Source organism: Mus musculus, chromosome 16, assembly GCF_000001635.26.
Source record: "Mus musculus strain C57BL/6J chromosome 16, GRCm38.p6 C57BL/6J".
Lineage (NCBI taxonomy): Eukaryota > Metazoa > Chordata > Mammalia > Rodentia > Muridae > Mus > Mus musculus.
Genome location: NC_000082.6, coordinates 17,561,575 through 17,577,323, shown reverse-complemented (window position 1 = coordinate 17,577,323; position 15,749 = coordinate 17,561,575). Strand labels below are relative to the sequence as shown.

General features: G+C 52.1%; 2 protein-coding genes and 1 long non-coding RNA gene across 19 annotated transcripts; 1 reads left to right on the top strand and 2 right to left on the bottom strand.

Annotated features, from left to right (window-relative positions):
- Positions 1-433: 433 nt before the first annotated feature.
- Positions 434-5,306, top strand: Slc7a4 (solute carrier family 7 (cationic amino acid transporter, y+ system), member 4). 15 transcript variants are annotated; one of them, NM_001359891.1, is made up of 6 exons: positions 434-684; positions 1,121-1,243; positions 1,359-2,372; positions 2,738-3,378; positions 3,660-3,768; positions 3,872-5,306. In NM_001359891.1, exons 3-6 carry the CDS (start codon positions 1,391-1,393, stop codon positions 4,045-4,047), a joined length of 1,908 nt encoding a protein of 635 aa, NP_001346820.1. In that variant the 5' UTR covers positions 434-684; positions 1,121-1,243; positions 1,359-1,390; the 3' UTR covers positions 4,048-5,306. The 15 variants fall into 15 exon arrangements, 8 of the variants coding, with proteins under 8 accessions (NP_001346820.1, NP_001346822.1, XP_030104931.1 ...); XM_030249071.1 differs by lacking the exon at positions 1,121-1,243 and having other exon boundaries at positions 579-684; positions 1,359-1,707; positions 2,323-2,372; positions 3,872-4,378; XM_030249072.1 differs by lacking the exon at positions 1,121-1,243 and having other exon boundaries at positions 580-684; positions 1,356-1,707; positions 2,323-2,372; positions 3,872-4,378.
- Positions 567-1,445, bottom strand: LOC115488657. Its single transcript, XR_003951946.1, has 2 exons — positions 1,110-1,445; positions 567-910 (listed from the first exon to the last, which is right to left on the bottom strand). It is a non-coding gene; the product is annotated as an uncharacterized LOC115488657 (long non-coding RNA).
- Positions 5,307-5,308: 2 nt separating the features above from the next.
- Positions 5,309-15,457, bottom strand: P2rx6 (purinergic receptor P2X, ligand-gated ion channel, 6). 3 transcript variants are annotated; one of them, NM_011028.2, is made up of 12 exons: positions 15,141-15,439; positions 14,453-14,603; positions 12,297-12,368; positions 9,811-9,886; positions 9,525-9,618; positions 9,371-9,451; positions 9,150-9,291; positions 8,954-9,063; positions 6,873-6,966; positions 6,726-6,791; positions 6,508-6,585; positions 5,312-6,394 (listed from the first exon to the last, which is right to left on the bottom strand). In NM_011028.2, exons 1-12 carry the CDS (start codon positions 15,308-15,310, stop codon positions 6,359-6,361), a joined length of 1,170 nt encoding a protein of 389 aa, NP_035158.2. In that variant the 5' UTR covers positions 15,311-15,439; the 3' UTR covers positions 5,312-6,358. The 3 variants fall into 3 exon arrangements, 2 of the variants coding, with proteins under 2 accessions (NP_035158.2, NP_001153033.1); XR_003951768.1 differs by lacking the exon at positions 8,954-9,063 and having other exon boundaries at positions 5,309-6,394; positions 15,141-15,457; NM_001159561.1 differs by lacking the exon at positions 9,371-9,451.
- Between the last annotated feature and the right edge of the window lie 292 nt (positions 15,458-15,749).

Here is a 15,749-nt window from a genome sequence, read left to right as displayed (position 1 = left end):
CTGTCACTGATATTTGAGGGCCTAAGTGGCAGTCCTGCTGTAGAGTTGCAAGCTGTCTTCTGATGCTGGCTACTGTCCTTTTATGGGACACTACCAGACAGACAATAGCTTTGTAAATTCTGCCAATTCACAGAACACGTCCGGAAGGCTGCCCTCTCTAGCCTAGTGTGCAAGGTGCTTACTGCCACTCCACTGAGGTTTAGAGTGCCAGGGTCACTCTGCCAGACCCCTGTCTTCATCTCACTGTGCTGGACATTTGCAGGCTCCGTGGTGGGGACCTGGACGTTTTCCAATTGTAGTTGTGTTGGGGTGGAGGGAGATCAAGGAGAGTAATTGCTCTGGGGCGGTATCAGGCTTGGCTCTACCCCCAACCTGGACCCAGAGAAGGGGCTCAGCAGGTTAGTCGAGCAGGCTTCCTCACCTAGGGAGGTGGATGAAATGTGGAGTAAGCCCTAGGACCCAGGTCAGCTCTAGTCTCGATGTTGGAAGTTTACTCGCTTAGAGGGTTATTCTGATACGTGACGTGGTGCGGTGCGGGGACCCTGTACAGAACCCAACCAGTGATGTGAGTCGTGAGGCTCGGGTTTATCTGGCGCCTGGCAGCGAGGGGCGGGCCCTGCACGCAGGCGTTGTAAACTAGTGGGGCAGGCGCAGTGCGCACGGTGGCAGCGACGGCGACAGCAGGTGGGTCATAGCGGGTCTGGAGGGACCGCTGCTGCGGGAACGTAAATGCAAGAGAAGGCTTGGGCGTCTAGGGGCACAGGGACATGGCGGAGGCAGCTAGCCTCAGCAGCTGTGGCTGCGGAGCATATGGCGAGGGGAGGTGCACCACAGCTTTCACATCCGGGAATCGGGAATCGGGGCCCTTGCAGCTCTGGCCTCCTGGCTTCAGGTGAGCTGTTCCTCCAACCTGGCAGAAGAGGGGGTGATCGCTTTTCTCTGAGGCCATGTCCCTTTGGCCACGTTCCCGGCTGCAGGAGCGGCTCCTGTTCCGGGTCCTGACAACCTGGCACTGCTCCAGGGAAGCCTCCCATTTCTTCTTGCTCGTGGTGCAGCCTGTTCCAAGCCTGTTCTTAAGCAACCTCCCACTCACTCACAGAACCACCTACCTGGTTCGCAGGTCCGCTGCAGGTCTGCTTCTCTCTGCCAGTTCCACTGCCCTGAAAGCTGACAGGAAGGACTTCCATGCGTTCTATCCCTCTGCCCACAGTCCCTGACACGCGTCCCATTCAAGCCTTCTAAAGTAGGTCCATGGTGCAGCTGACCTGGGCTCCTAAGGAGAGGAGGCGAGGACTGGGGTGGGCTGTCTATGAAAGAATGGAGGATGGTTGGTTATTCCCGCTGTCTGTCCCCAGTAGGTTCCAGAAACTGGTTCAGTACTCCGTCTGCCATGGCCCGGGGACTGCCCAGTACTGCCTGTTTGGCACGCTTCTGCCAGAAACTGAACCGTCTGAAGCCACTGGAAGAGTCTAGCATGGAGACATCACTGCGGCGCTGCCTGTCCACACTGGACTTGACTCTACTGGGTGTGGGTGGCATGGTGGGATCTGGGCTCTATGTGCTCACAGGCACAGTGGCCAAGGACATGGCTGGCCCCGCTGTGCTCTTGTCCTTTTTGGTGGCCGCTGTAGCCTCCCTGCTGGCGGCCCTATGCTATGCAGAGTTTGGAGCCCGTGTGCCCCGTACTGGCTCAGCATACCTATTCACGTACGTGTCCATGGGGGAGATATGGGCATTCCTCATAGGCTGGAATGTGCTTCTAGAATACCTCATTGGAGGTGCCGCTGTAGCCCGTGCCTGGAGTGGCTATTTGGATGCCATCTTTAACCACAGCATTCGCAACTTCACGGAGTCTCACCTGGGCGTCTGGCAGGTGCCCTTCCTAGCTCACTATCCAGATTTTCTGGCCGCTGGCATTTTACTCGTGGCTTCTGCCTTTGTCTCCTGCGGAGCCCGAGTCTCCTCCTGGCTTAATCACACGTTCTCAGCCATCAGTCTGATTGTGATCCTCTTCATCATTGTCCTGGGTTTCATCCTGGCCCGTCCTCACAACTGGAGTGCAGAAGAAGGTGGTTTCGCACCCTTCGGCTTCTCTGGCATCCTGGCTGGCACAGCCACCTGTTTCTATGCCTTCGTGGGATTTGATGTTATTGCTGCCTCCAGTGAGGAGGCCAAAAACCCACGGTGGGCGGTGCCCATGGCCATCGCCATCTCCCTCAGCCTGGCAGCTGGTGCCTATATTCTGGTCTCCACTGTGTTAACCCTCATGGTACCTTGGCACAGCCTAGACCCTGACTCGGCGCTTGCTGATGCTTTCTACAGGCGGGGTTACAGCTGGGCTGGCTTCATTGTGGCAGTTGGCTCTATCTGTGGTAAGGGTCCCTTCTGGGCAGGGTGGGAGGGGACAAGGTAGAGGGCCCTGCCCCAAACCTCTCAAAATACTTCTATCCATGCTCCAGCTTTACTACTTGTATAATGAGTTCATGAAAACACAGACTTGCTGGCAGACCCTCTCCCCACAAATTGTACACAGAATATCAGTCTGGTGGCACAGGTTCTGCTTACAGGCAGACGGCGAGCTTTCAAAAGGTTCATTAATTGGCCTGAACAGAAGTGCCCCAGTCCTGGGTGGGAGGTGAGAAGCTGACACCCTCAGTACACATTCTATCTGTGAGCCTAGCAGTGGCCCGCTCTGAGCTTATCTGCTGTGCTGACTGCTCCCTGTGCTCTGCTGCAGCCATGAACACCGTCCTGCTCAGCAACCTCTTCTCCCTGCCGCGCATTGTCTACGCCATGGCTGCCGATGGGCTCTTCTTCCAGGTGTTTGCCCGTGTACACCCCCGGACACAGGTGCCTGTGGTAGGAATCCTGGTGTTTGGGGTCCTCATGGCCCTCCTGGCACTGCTGCTGGACCTTGAGGCACTGGTCCAGTTCCTATCCATCGGCACCCTGCTGGCCTATACCTTTGTAGCCACCAGCATCATTGTGCTGCGTTTCCAAAAAGCTTCTCCACCCAGCTCCCCTTGCCTAGCCAGCCCTGGCCCCACAGCTAAGAAATATGACTCCTTTTCGGACCATATACAGCTAGTGGGTGCTGAGCAGACCTCAATGTCTGAGCCTGGGCAGCTGCGGCCAGCCCTGAAGCCCTTCCTGGGCTTCCTGGATGGATGCAGCCCTGGAACCGCCGTGGCCTGGGCGCTTGGCATCTTGGTAGCCTCGGCTATCTCTCTGGCGTGTGTGCTGGTCTTCGGGAACTCAGACCTGCACCTCCCACAGTGGGGCTATGTCTTGCTGCTGGTCATCAGTGGTGCTGTCTTTCTGTCCAGCCTCCTGGTCCTGGGGGCTCATCAGCAGCAAAAGAAGCAAGACACTTTCCAGGTACACCTCCCTCCTCCCCCATGCCTCATTGATCCTGTTCCTTCTCAGTCCTCCCTGTTCCCTCTGCCTAGCCTCTTAGCCTACCTGAGAATGCACAGGGCTCATGGGGCTGGGGAGATAGGTTTGTCCGTTCTTACTTGCTCCAGCTTTCTGCGTGGTGTGGGTACACATGGCTCCAACTCTCCAGAGGTGAGGAAGGGTTCTGTGGAATTTCCACAGTCAGGCTCTGGGCTGGTGTATAGATCCTATAGCCACGCTCAGACTCACCCTTATACCCCCAGATCCCTTTGGTGCCCCTGACTCCAGCCCTGAGCATCCTTCTCAACACTTGCCTCATGCTGAAGCTGAGCTACCTGACCTGGCTACGCTTTATCTTCTGGCTGCTGGTCGGTGAGTGGGGCCTGGGCTTGGACTCAAGTGTATTACAATGGGAAGATCAAAGAGGTCAGGTGGGGTTGGAACCTGGCCCTCACACTCTCACCCACTCCTGCAGGACTTGTCGTGTATTTTGGCTATGGCATCTGGCACAGCAAGGAGAACCAGAGGGAGCCATTGGAGCTGACTACAGCACACTACGTGGTATTCCCCAGCGGTAGCCTGGAGGAAACTGTGCAAGCTGTGCAGCCCTCTAGTCAATCACCAGTCCGGGAGTCAGGTTGTACTGAGTAGCTGGCCACGGAGGCTTGCTCATGGAGGTCTCCATCCCCAACATCCAGAGGCCAGAAGAATTGGCAGCTGCCTACTTAAGGAAGCTTGGGTTTGAAGCCTGCCCAGACTGGGCTGGGAGTGTTCTCAGAGTCTCAACACAGGAACGGAGTCTTCGGCTATCATGGACTAGGCTGAGGCTAGTGCTGGTGTGGACTCGTTGCCCACTGTCTTCCTGTTTATGATTAACTCTGGATACCTGGGCAGGTGGGGCAGAGTGGGCAGGGAAGTGGCTTCAGCCCCTGAGACCCAGAATAATAACTAATCAGCTAGTGTTGTGACCAGCTGTCATGTACACTGTGGTATTCTTCATAGCTCTGAGTTCTCACCTGCCTGGAGAACCAAGCAGTTGTTCCTAGTCCACAGCAGAGACACAGAAGGCCTGTCAAAGACTTTCTGAGGAGGAAAGTTCCATGCATGATGTGAAGAGGGTTATATGACAAGACAGGAACAGATTTCTGACATGTTCTCAGCAGCGTGTGCATGTGCATGCGTGTGTGCACACATGTATGTTCATATGTGAGTGTGTGAGTACGTGTGTGGTGTGCGCACACGCATATGCACATGTGGTACTTGAGGTGGGAGCCAGGGCCTTGAGATTGTTAGACAAGCATTCCACTACTGACATATACACCCCCCTCCCCCAGATCCCTGACATGTTCTCTAGCAGGGAATATCTATCACAATCTGGATTTAAAATGGGTAACTCAAAAAGACATTGGATGTCAGGATCTTTTGATTTTCCTGGGCTTCCAGGAAACATGTGCCCAAGGTCTGCTTAGGGCCACTGAAATGCACTGAACAAGCAATGCCCCCAAGACACTCTCCCCAGCACATTCTTGCACGCTCAGGGCAGCCACCCTTGCAGTACACACTATGTACAGAGTGAATTGACTGATGTTTCCAAATTCAGGCTCCTGGCCACAGCTCTTATTGCCTCCGTATCCCCTGGAAATGTTTTCAGATGGATCCCTTGGGTTCTCTGCTACCTAGTAATCTCCAGGGCAACAGTGTCCCTGGAAGGTGGGCTTGGATTAGTGCATGAGTGATACACTTGGGTATGCACAGGTACTTGGACTTGCAGCCACTACTTCTAGCCTACGGCTACAGTTCAGAGAAGGAGAAAGCCCTAGGTCTACTCTGAACCTCCTGCTGGGGTTCCCATGGCTGGACCATCTCCCTTTCCTTGTTTCTCCCTTTAAGGACTACACAGGACTACTACTACTTCTGGCTTTGGCAAGCTTTACTTCAGCAGTGATATCAGGGTTCTTTGGGTCCCCCTACCCCCAGGACTACAGTGTCCACATGAACCACCTCCAGGAGCCGCGCCTTCCCATCATAGCCCTTTGCAGGCCACAGTCCTGAGAGCTGAGTGGCACCAGGAACTCCAAGGGTTTTTGGAGGCTGTGGAAGCCTGGAGATCCCAGCTGTTGCTGCTGTTTTCACCTCAGCCTTGGTTCTCTCTCGGTGACCACACATGCACAACAAAACTGCCTCTGTACTTCCTAAACTATGCCCTACACTTGGACCAGGATCGTCTCTGCAGCCCGTCCTTGCTATCCTTTCTATGGGCTCTGGTGCGTGGGGAAAGTCTCACTGAGGGAAGGATCGAGGCCTCACATGGTTATAGATCCAGAACCAGCCAGTCCTAAGGAACCTTAGTGCGCTTCATTAGAGATTATACCTTGAAACTATGGCGCTCTGGCTGGAGCCAGAGTTAAGGTTCTGGCAGGCAGGTGTTTCAGAGTAGGTTGAGGCTTCCAGGACTGACTTGATGGCAGTGAATCCCAGACATGCAATTTCTCACACCTTAGGCTCCTGAGAAACCTTGGTAACCAGGGCCAGGGCAGGGATGGAGGGCATGAACTGGATGGCAGAGTCCCCCAGCAGACATATAGAAAGTTCCAAGGATACCAGCCACCACTTATTCAGCCACATCGCCCCCCACCCCACCCCTCTGACTGAACCCAGGAGGGAATCTGCATTCGGAGTCTGTCGGAATTATCCCAACTCCCCTCTAGTCCCGCTGAAGCTTTGTCCTCCATTTTCCCAAGCCAGAACCCTCTTCCTTCCCAAGCCCTAAACTTTAACCAGCAGGGAGAGGGTGTAAGCCTCAGGAATGAATAGGCCAGTGGGTGGCAGCCATCCAGACAGGCCATCGGTGCGGTGCGGTGCGTGGATGCCTGGATCCCAGCAGCAGCAGACATGGGGCAGGTGCAAACCACTCCTAGGACACTTGGGTAACAGGGTTAGCGGGTGAGAAGGCTGGCTCGGTCTATGAACTGTTGGTAGTCGTCTTTGGGGCTCTTGCCTAAAAAAGAAACAGATTAGGAATCAAGCTAACATTCCCCCTGAGTGAGGCAGAACCCAGTGTTCTCAGCAAAGTGACCTCAGCTCTGGGACACAAGCAGGCCCACAACTCACCTCTTCATATTTGGTTCTCCAGTAGAAACCGGCCTCTCTATCCACATACAGTAGCAGCAGGTCACAGAGGAAGGTGACCTGGAAGAGGCAGGACCTACCATGTTCCAGAGTTCTCAACTTGCCCACCCTCCGGAAACAACATGCAGATCCAGCAGGTGCCAGCAGGCCCTGGCTGGTGGTTACTGCAGCCCAAGAGAACCTTAGGTGATTAAACTCACCATGCCCAGCCAAGCCGCTCCTGTGCCCACTGTGATGGCCGTAGGGATGAGCGCGAACTTCCCTGCCTAAGAGACCTGGGATGAAGCTCTCGGACTGTGGTTGTCCTCCCAAACCTCCACAAATCCTTCCCCTGGTCTGAACTTTACCTGCCCAGTGACAAGAATGTCAAAACGGATTCCATAGAGCTTGAGCAGGCTCCGGGTCTCCACGCCTGAGGCTGCCCACCAGTGATTGGCTGTCCTGGGGATAGCAGAGAAGACTCCAGTGCTTGCATACTGTGTTCCAGGCAAGCTTATCCATGGACTCTACCTGGTCCTGAGTCCTAAGGCTCCACATAGGTTTTTAAGGACAGCGGAAGCAAATCAGAACCTGAGCAGGGCCTGACTGAAGGGAGAGCCCTGCTCTGAGAGTCAGAGAGGCAGGAAGCATGCTGATCTAGATCTTGGCAGCACAGGTCTGAGAGAAGGAAGGGGAATAGCCGTGAGGGCTGGAGGAACTCTGAGGCAAGGAAGTCCTGCAGCACAGAACCAGGGAAGAAAGCGATGCGGGTGCTGACGCGGGTGCTGATGAGGGTGCTGATGAGGGTGCTGATGAGGGTACCGATGCAGGTGCTGATGTGGGTGCTGTGGCAGGCTTCAGAAGAGGCATCCCAACAGAGAGGTGCCAGCAAGGGCCCTAAGGCCGAGAAGCCTCCCGCAGAAGGTTGTACAAGGTGGGGAGCCAAGCACAATGAGTCACCGCCATTAGACCTATGGCCACCTGTGCACACCTGCTACTACGTGTAATAAAATGATATTACATGGCAGGAGGAGCCCAAGATTCTCTTAGGAAACTAAAAGATATGACAATATTTGTAATTTAAGATTTCTGGGTGCTTCTGGGGTCAGAAAATAAAAAAACTCAGGAACACTAATAACACAGTGGGGTAAATATAAAATGTTAGACTTAATCTACCAATAGCCTTTCCCTACTTCCTTCTTTCTCCTCCCGCCTCTGTTGTCCCCTTCCTCCCTCCCTTCCTCCATTCTTCCCTCCCTCCTCCTCCTCTCCTTCACCAGGTTGCCTCAGACTGGCTACAAAGCAAAGGATGACTCTGAGCTCCTAATCCTTCTCTGCCTCCTGAGGGCTGGGATTAGGGATCATAGCATGTACTATGACTGCCTATCCAAGTCCAGAGTTGTCTGTGACAATGGGACAGTAGTGGAAGCATTCCATGACAGTATTGAGAAGGGTGAGCACACACTATCTAATATTTACTCTCAAATAGTTCTGAGGCCACAGGTCTAATCCCTAGTGCTGCCAAGGAAAGAAAAGGCAACACTAGCAAACCAGGTATGGTGGTTTGACTAGGAAAGGCCCCATAGACTCATGTGTGTGAATGCTTGGCCCATAAGGACTGGCACTACTTATTAAGAGGTATGGCCTTGCTGGAGTGGGTGTAGCTTTGTTGGATGAAGTGTGTCACTGTGGAGGTGGGACTTTGAGGTCTCCTATGTTCAAGCTATGCCCAGTGTGGAACACAGAGATGTAGAACTTTAGGCTCCTCCAGTACCATGTCTGCCTGCACTCCACCATGCTTCCTTCCATGATGATAATAATAGGCTAAATCTCTGAAACTGAAGCCAGCCCCTATGAAATGTTTCCTTTTAAGAGCTGCCATGGTCATTATGCCCCTTCACAGCAAGGAAGAAACCAGGTCAGAAGTACATGAATATTTGTTTTACTAGTCTGAATTTTCCCACAGAATTTTTGGGGAAAATTTTAAGATAAAGTCCTACAGGGGAATTAAAAATGTAAAGTGTTGGGCTGGAAAGTTGGCTCAATGGTTAAGAGTAGTGACTACTCTTACAGAGGTCCTGAGTTCAATTTCCAGCAACCACACGGTGGCTCATAACCATCTGTAATGGAATCCGATGCCCTCTTTTGGTGTGTCTGAAGACAGCTACAGTGTACTCATATAAATAATAGATAAATAAAACTTTTTTAAAAATGAAAAGTGTCTTTGCTCTAGGGACACAGGGTCACCTGGGAGAGGCCATGAGAAGATCTGCAGGTGGGGGGCAGGCAAGTGAGGGAAGCAAGGTGGAGCCCGGGGACCGGGAACACCCAGAATCCTTGTACACACAGCAGAGACCCTGAGTCCAAGCTGGGTGTGCTCCTACGGAACTAGGTGGAGGAGGCCCTGAACCAGGAACAGCAGCCAGCATTCGAGCAGTTAGGGCCATACCTGAAGTTGTACCCTTTCTGCTGCAGCTGGAAGGAGTACTGGGGACAGCAGTCAGAGCCTTTCGTGTCCAGGTTGCAATCCCAGTGAATGCTGATGCCCACAGCACCACCCTGCACACAACACAGCCTGTTCCACTGGTGTATGGTCCTGAGAACCTGCCCCTGAGCTGCACAGGACACTGCCCCAAATAACTTACCAGCAAGGCCAGGTCCTCAAAGTCCCCTCCAGCCATGGCCACAAGGTCCCCGATGCGGAACACTGGGCAGTACGGACTGGAGAGTGGATCATAGAGACAATGCTTGAAATATGTGTTGTCCCAGGTTAATAAGGCATTGGATCTAGAAAGGAGATTGATAGCGATCAGATGACTCAAGAAGCATGAAGGATATGGGCTCAGCCAAGACCTGCCCAAGCTACCTGGAGAAGTTGAACTTGCTGAAGGTTACAGTATTTTTGATGAAGAGTGTGAAGTTCTTGGCCTGAGCTAGCAGGGGCTTCCTGAAGATAGACAGTATGCTGGCATCATTTTGCTTATTCTGGGACCCTGCCCTGGGAGAGAGAGGAAGCTTACCTGGGCACAGCACCACTCTCCACTGGGCACCAGCTCCAGATCTCACAGGTCCTGTGGGTTCCGTTGAACACCACACACTGACCAGTTTTTATGCCTTGAAAACACAAAATGAGCTCCAAGTCCTCTCATCTCCATGGATCCTGAGGAGGCTGTGGAGTATGGGCTTGTTGGCAGAATGGGATGCTGCACAGACAAGCTCAGCGGGGCCTGCATTCAGGGACCCCCAAGTATTCCCTCCCCTTCCCTTATTCTAGCAGAGACAGGAGAGGTCCAAGGCCACAGTTACCATGGCTGTATGTCCCCGTCTCCCCTTCGGGGCAGTCTTCATCAGCCCAGCAGTTAGCCAGAGGAACGGAAGGATGCTGAGGTAGGTAAGAGAGACCCTAGTCACCAATAGCGCAGAGGATGCCTCCAGTTTGTGACTCAGCATCACAGACTGCAAAGACAAGAACCCCAGCTTCCTCCCAGGCAGCCTGGGTCTGGAAGCACAGGGAAGATGAAAACTACAACCTAGGAGGGAAAAGCCATCAGCAACATGGTGAAATGCTGGTACAGGGCTGTGTGCCCAGAGCTCTCTGTTCAGCTCTGTTCCTGAGGCTCAGCTCTTCTGTCCAGTCTAGCTGGGATAACAGAGTGGGGGTGGGGTGCTAAAGAACCACAGAAGGACAAACTGGTGATGCTCAGTATGTGGTAGGTGTAGCTATCAAAGAGGGACCTATACAGGGTGGAAAGCCCCCTCCCCCCAGGGCCAATCTTTTCTGCCATACATGGATGGACATTATGTCTACATAAGGTCAAAGAGTCATGGGGGGAGCACGTCAAGGAAAATGTGGGTGAGCTTCCTGGGGGTCCCTGACCTAAGAGAGGAAGCAGCCTTGAGTTTCAGGACCCTTATGGGGGTTCAGTTCATAGGGAACTCCAGGAGGACCACAATACCATGGAAGCAAGAATGGCTGAGGGATTGAAAAGCCAGGAGACTTAGGACTTTTGTGAAGGGTGGCCTAGGATCCAAGGTCAGAGGACAGGTACCTTCTCTGTTCTGCTGTCCCAACCTGTGTCTATGTCTCCAAATCCTTCAGACTCTGAGATGAGAGGTGGGCGCCTCTACCCAGCAGCCTGAAAGATGAGAGGCTGAGAGTCTCTTCCACGCACTCATTCTGCTCATACATTAAGTCCAGATTCTTAGCAGAATTCAGAGGGCCCATGTTATCTTGGGCTGTCCTTTCTGTAACCTAACCCAGATCTATGCTCCAGTCACACTGAGCAGCAGGAATGTATCCTGAGACACTTCATCCTCTTAAACATGGTCTCTGCCCATGAGGCTCCTTCTGCCTTGGCATTCTGCTGCAGCCACACTGATCCACATCGCCAGCTCCTTTAAGATTTAGCCCGTGCACTTCCCTGAGTTTCCACACTGTGGCCTCTGCCTTGTGTGAGCATCGTGGAACCTGCTGCCTTGGCTGGACAGTAACTGCAACTTGAAGTACAGGGGTTTGGAGCTCTCTGCCAGCCCAGCACAGGGCCTATCCTAGATGTCGTGCAGGGGAGGGGGAGTGTCAAGAAAGGTTTGCAGAGGGATATGACACTTGGGATCATTGAGCATGTGCTTGGAGGAACCCGGTCACTAATCTTCCAAGAAAAATCCTGCAAGAACTCTGGTTATTCTCAGGAAACCTGGTCATCAGGTCTGGTGAACAACTGCTCAGTCACTAGAAGTTCACAAGAAGAATCAAGAGCCTCAGACAGGGAAAGAGGAAGGACCATGTGCTTTTTAAGAAGTTGACACATAGGCTTGATGACGTTTTGGAGCTGTCTACATGCTGAACCTGAAATCGATGTCTTCTTAGCATCTAGAGGTGTGAATATTGTCTAGGTTCCCTGAGGGAGAATCATCCTTTGTACACATATGTCACCTCCTTTGTGGATAGGTGTCAACCATAGACATGTGACAGCCCCTGGAACTGTAATGTGACCAAATACCAGAGCCTGGAGTCCTGCTGAGCAGAAGTTGGCTTTGAATGTGGTGCATATATATGGGATGGATCCTGACTGTTCACACAGAAGCCTTGGTTGGTGAGAGCTAATATGCTCTTTGAAAGATTTTCTGGAATATTCCCAAACAAGGGGAAAAGGTGAGATTGGGAGTGGGTGTGTGGATGCCCCCATGGCTGTGTCAGAATCTAAGAATGGGGGAGAAAGCTGAAACAGGAACACAGTTGGGCTGAAAAACACCCAGAGATCACATATTACCAGAAGGCAAAGCAGAGTGTGCTAGCCAGTCCCCCAGATGACATCGGACTCTGAGTACACTAATAAAAGCTGGCCAAGAGAAGAGGTGATCTTCTAGCCTGCTTCTTGCCATTAATGCTCAGGTGAGTGTGTGCCTGGCTGTAACCCAGAGGCAGGACCAGCATGGAAAAAACGCTGGACATCTCAATGAAACTGTCCCACATCAAGGTCTGGTGTTGTAAAGGTTGGAGACCCCAAGGGGTGTCCTCAGATACTGTGCCGGTAACCCATACTTGGGGTACCCTTGGAAAAGTGATTGGACATATGGAGCCCTAATCACCTGTTTAATGGGAATTAAAGTATTCCTCGTGAACAGCAGATGTAAAGACTTGGTGAAATGACTTCTAGAAAAGTGTAGCCCTTTGCCTGGGATAGACATACCAAGCTGGGACTGAGCTTTGAGCCATGAGTGAAGGAGAAAGGAGACAGGGCTGATGAGAAAAAAAGGGGTGGGTGTGTGTTAGAGGCTCTGGACAAGCTTACCTCTGGACATCTGCCCTGGACTTGAGCTGGTGTCACGAGGAAGTTGGTTACCAGGAAGAACACGTTCTCTCCCTAGAAGGCAAGGCTGAAGGTTGGTCTCAACTGAGAAGATAGAAGCTGACAGCCTGGTTTGTTTGCTTTTTGTTGCTCTCAGTGCTGGGAATGGAACTCCGGATCTCAGACAGGCTAGGCCAGCACCCTCTGAGGTAGAGCCCAGCCTGGGTAGCCTGGATTTTGTGGGAATAGTTTTTGGTCCCATCTAGTTGCCAATTTGTCCTGCAGAAAATGGCGTCCAGTGAAGCAGGTGAAGCTGACTAGGTTTACGGCCTCCCCTGAGCTCAGAAAGTGTCATGCCTCTATCCGTATCTTCCATACAAGTGTCATTTCAAATTCTCATGCACTCACCCAAAGTGGGGACAGAGGGAGCCTGCTGATGTGTGTGTGTGGGTGTGTGTGAGAGGGAGAGAGAGAGAGAGAGAGAGAGAGAGAGAGAGAGAGAGAGCATGCTCCCATATAGAAAGCTACTACCACCTGGAGCCAACAGATGATAGCTGCCTGAGTCACTGGTGCTCCTGTAAGTACCCCTCACTTATGCCTACAGGGAACCACAATTAGTCACTGGTTCACAGAACTTATTTGGAATGGAATTGGTTCATCGTTGGTGCCCTATCTGAGGTATACAGACATTTGTTTATGTCTCCTCAGGAAATGTCCCGTAACAGCTGGTAACTGGGGCTAGGTGGAGGGAGAAGAGAAGATGTTCCCTAAAAGAGACAAAGAGGGGCATGTGAGTGACATGAAAGGAGTCAGACTGTACTGTGACAGGCAAGGATGGGGAAGGGGTGGTGTATACATCACAGATCCGTCAACTCCCAGACTCTTCCTCACCACCTCCTTCCAAGACAAAGGCTTGGTGAACTTTTTTTTTTTTCCCTGCCAGAAGGACCCCCTTCTGGATGAATGGTCTAGACTAGTCCAGCTATATTCAAGGCTGGTCCTGGGCATGTCTCAGCTTGCATGAACCTCTGGACTTATCAGCTTCTTCTTTCAAGTTGATAATCCAAAATTCAGGACAGAGGCACCCATCCTATCCCACCACAGATATTTAAAACCAGCAGCCCTCCATGGGAGAATGGATTTTGGTTTCTAAATTCCCTTCCCTCTGGTGGGAAGCCTGTCTCTTTTGTGTGTGGGATGTGTGCACTCTCACTTTTAATGAGACATGTATTTGCTGTGACTGTGACTTATTTCTTGCCTTTTCACTCTATTTTTGAGCAGGGTATTTTTTTTTTTTGGCTTTGTTTTATTTCAAGACAGGCTTTCTCTGTGTAGCCTTGGCTATCCTGGAACTTGCTGTGTAGACCCAGCCTGGTCTTGAAACTCAGAGCTCTACTTGCATCTGCCTCTAGAGTGCTGGGATTACAGGCATATGCTGAGCATCCAGCCGAGTTGTTTTATTTAATTAGTGTGTGTGTGTGTGTGTGTGTGTGTGTGTGTGTGTGTGCCTGCCTGAGGCCCTCAGAGGCCAGAAGACAGCATAGAATCCCCTGGAACTGAAATGACAGAAAGCTATGAGCTACTATGTGGGTTCTAGGAACAGAAGCTGTATTTTCTGCAAGAACAGCCAGTGTTCTCAACAACTGAGCCATCTCTCCAGCCTCTGCCTTTTAATTCTTTCATCATTGGGAAGAAAAAAAAATGAACTTGATCCAAGATCCCTAAATGATAGCAAGGGGACTTCAGCAAGCTCAAGCCCTGGGTTCCCATCCCCTACATTTCACTTCCAAGCATAAATCATGAACCGAAGATATTTCATTCCTTCTCACATGTATCTCTCCACCACATGGGTGCTGGATGGGTGGGGTGGATGGTATTTTTGTTTTTGCTTGTTTGTTTGGTGGTTCTAGCATTGAAGCTCGGAAGCTATGAATGCCAGGCAAGCTCTCTGCCACTGAGTTGCATCGATAACCTTCCTTTAAAGGAAGTTCCGCAGGCCCTGGCTTCTTGGCTTGGGAAGCTCCACATCCCTGAAAGCTGTTTTCTCACACTGACTCAGAACCCTTCCTCCTGCATCCTATGTCTCTCATGCACGGCAGGTGTGGTTGGTGGTGGTGGCTGAAGAATTCTGACTTCCTGCAGCAGCGCTGGGGACCTACCTGTGATGGCTTCACAAAGTCAGCCACGTCCCACAGCCGGTTCTCCAGCTCCTTAACCTGGGTTACAGAAACCCCCTTGAGTTTGGTGATGACAGAAGTCTGAGGGGCCAAGTCCCGTTCCTGGTAGCCTTTTTTGGCCAAGAGGGCCCACCTAGGGAAAGGATGATGGATAGTGTAATGTCTAGATAAGGAGTAGCAGTGCTCACACACTAGGCTCCCAGACCAGCATGGAGGCCTCCACCTTCTGTCTAGCTGCGCCTCTTGCTCTATACCCCTGAGTAGGTGGAGCTCTCAGATGACGATGGTCACTTTTCACAGCCAGTGCCTTCACACACTCAGCAAACCCAGCTCCCTTCTCAAAGACTTTTCGGACATCCAGCTGGTGGTCTCTCTGAGAGGCTTAGTGCTGTGTTGCTCAGAGAATTACTGCCTCCTGCTGCATCAGGGTACCTTAGGGCAGGAGAACTGCAGACGCTAACAGAGACCGAGAAGACGCTGGAGACAAAGCCCCTTACGTGGGCGAATGGATCTTCCACTGTTCTCTGAATGGACTAAAATCCCTTCTGACTACCTCTCACCCCCATTCCCACTTTCCCACCAGCTGGGGTTCTAAAAAGCCAACTTTTATCCCTCGGCAAGCAAGACCCCCCACAGCAGACTCTGCAGTCTGGCCAGGAGCGGTTCTTACCCTATCACGTAGACTACCACTGCCAGCTGCAGCAGCCTCTGGGAGACGCCCACCCGACAGTTCCTGGTTAGCACATATTTCTCCGTCTTGTAATCCAGAAACCCCCAGCTCACGAGTGCTGCTGCGGCTGCAGAAGCCATGTTCCCAGTTCCTGCTGGCTGCAACTGCATGAGTCAGCAGGCAACTTTAGCCGCAGCTGAACTGGAGGCCAAGAAGCCATGCATGGGATTCAGGCCAGTGTTGTTAAAGGGACATCTCAAATTCAGTAGGAGCTGGCTCCTGCCTCATTCCCAAACCCCAGCTGGTGTAGCCCCGCCCCCTTTTGTCCAGAGTCCCTGGGTTGGACCCTATGCATAGAGAGAGGAATAGACCTGTCCCTACCCACTCACTTTGTTTTCTTATATGGTGGGCAGTCAACACGGGGTAACAGAAGCCCAGAGAAGGGGCTCTGAACTCAAACTTGCACATTCCAAAGAGTATAAATTGGGTTTGAGATACCCCTGCTGGCGCAGCAGCATAGCAACCTCTAGATCTTGAGAGAAAGCTGAGACCCTTAGGCAGTGACCGCATAGCTGTGGCCCCAGAGAAAAACTATTGCTAGGCTACAGA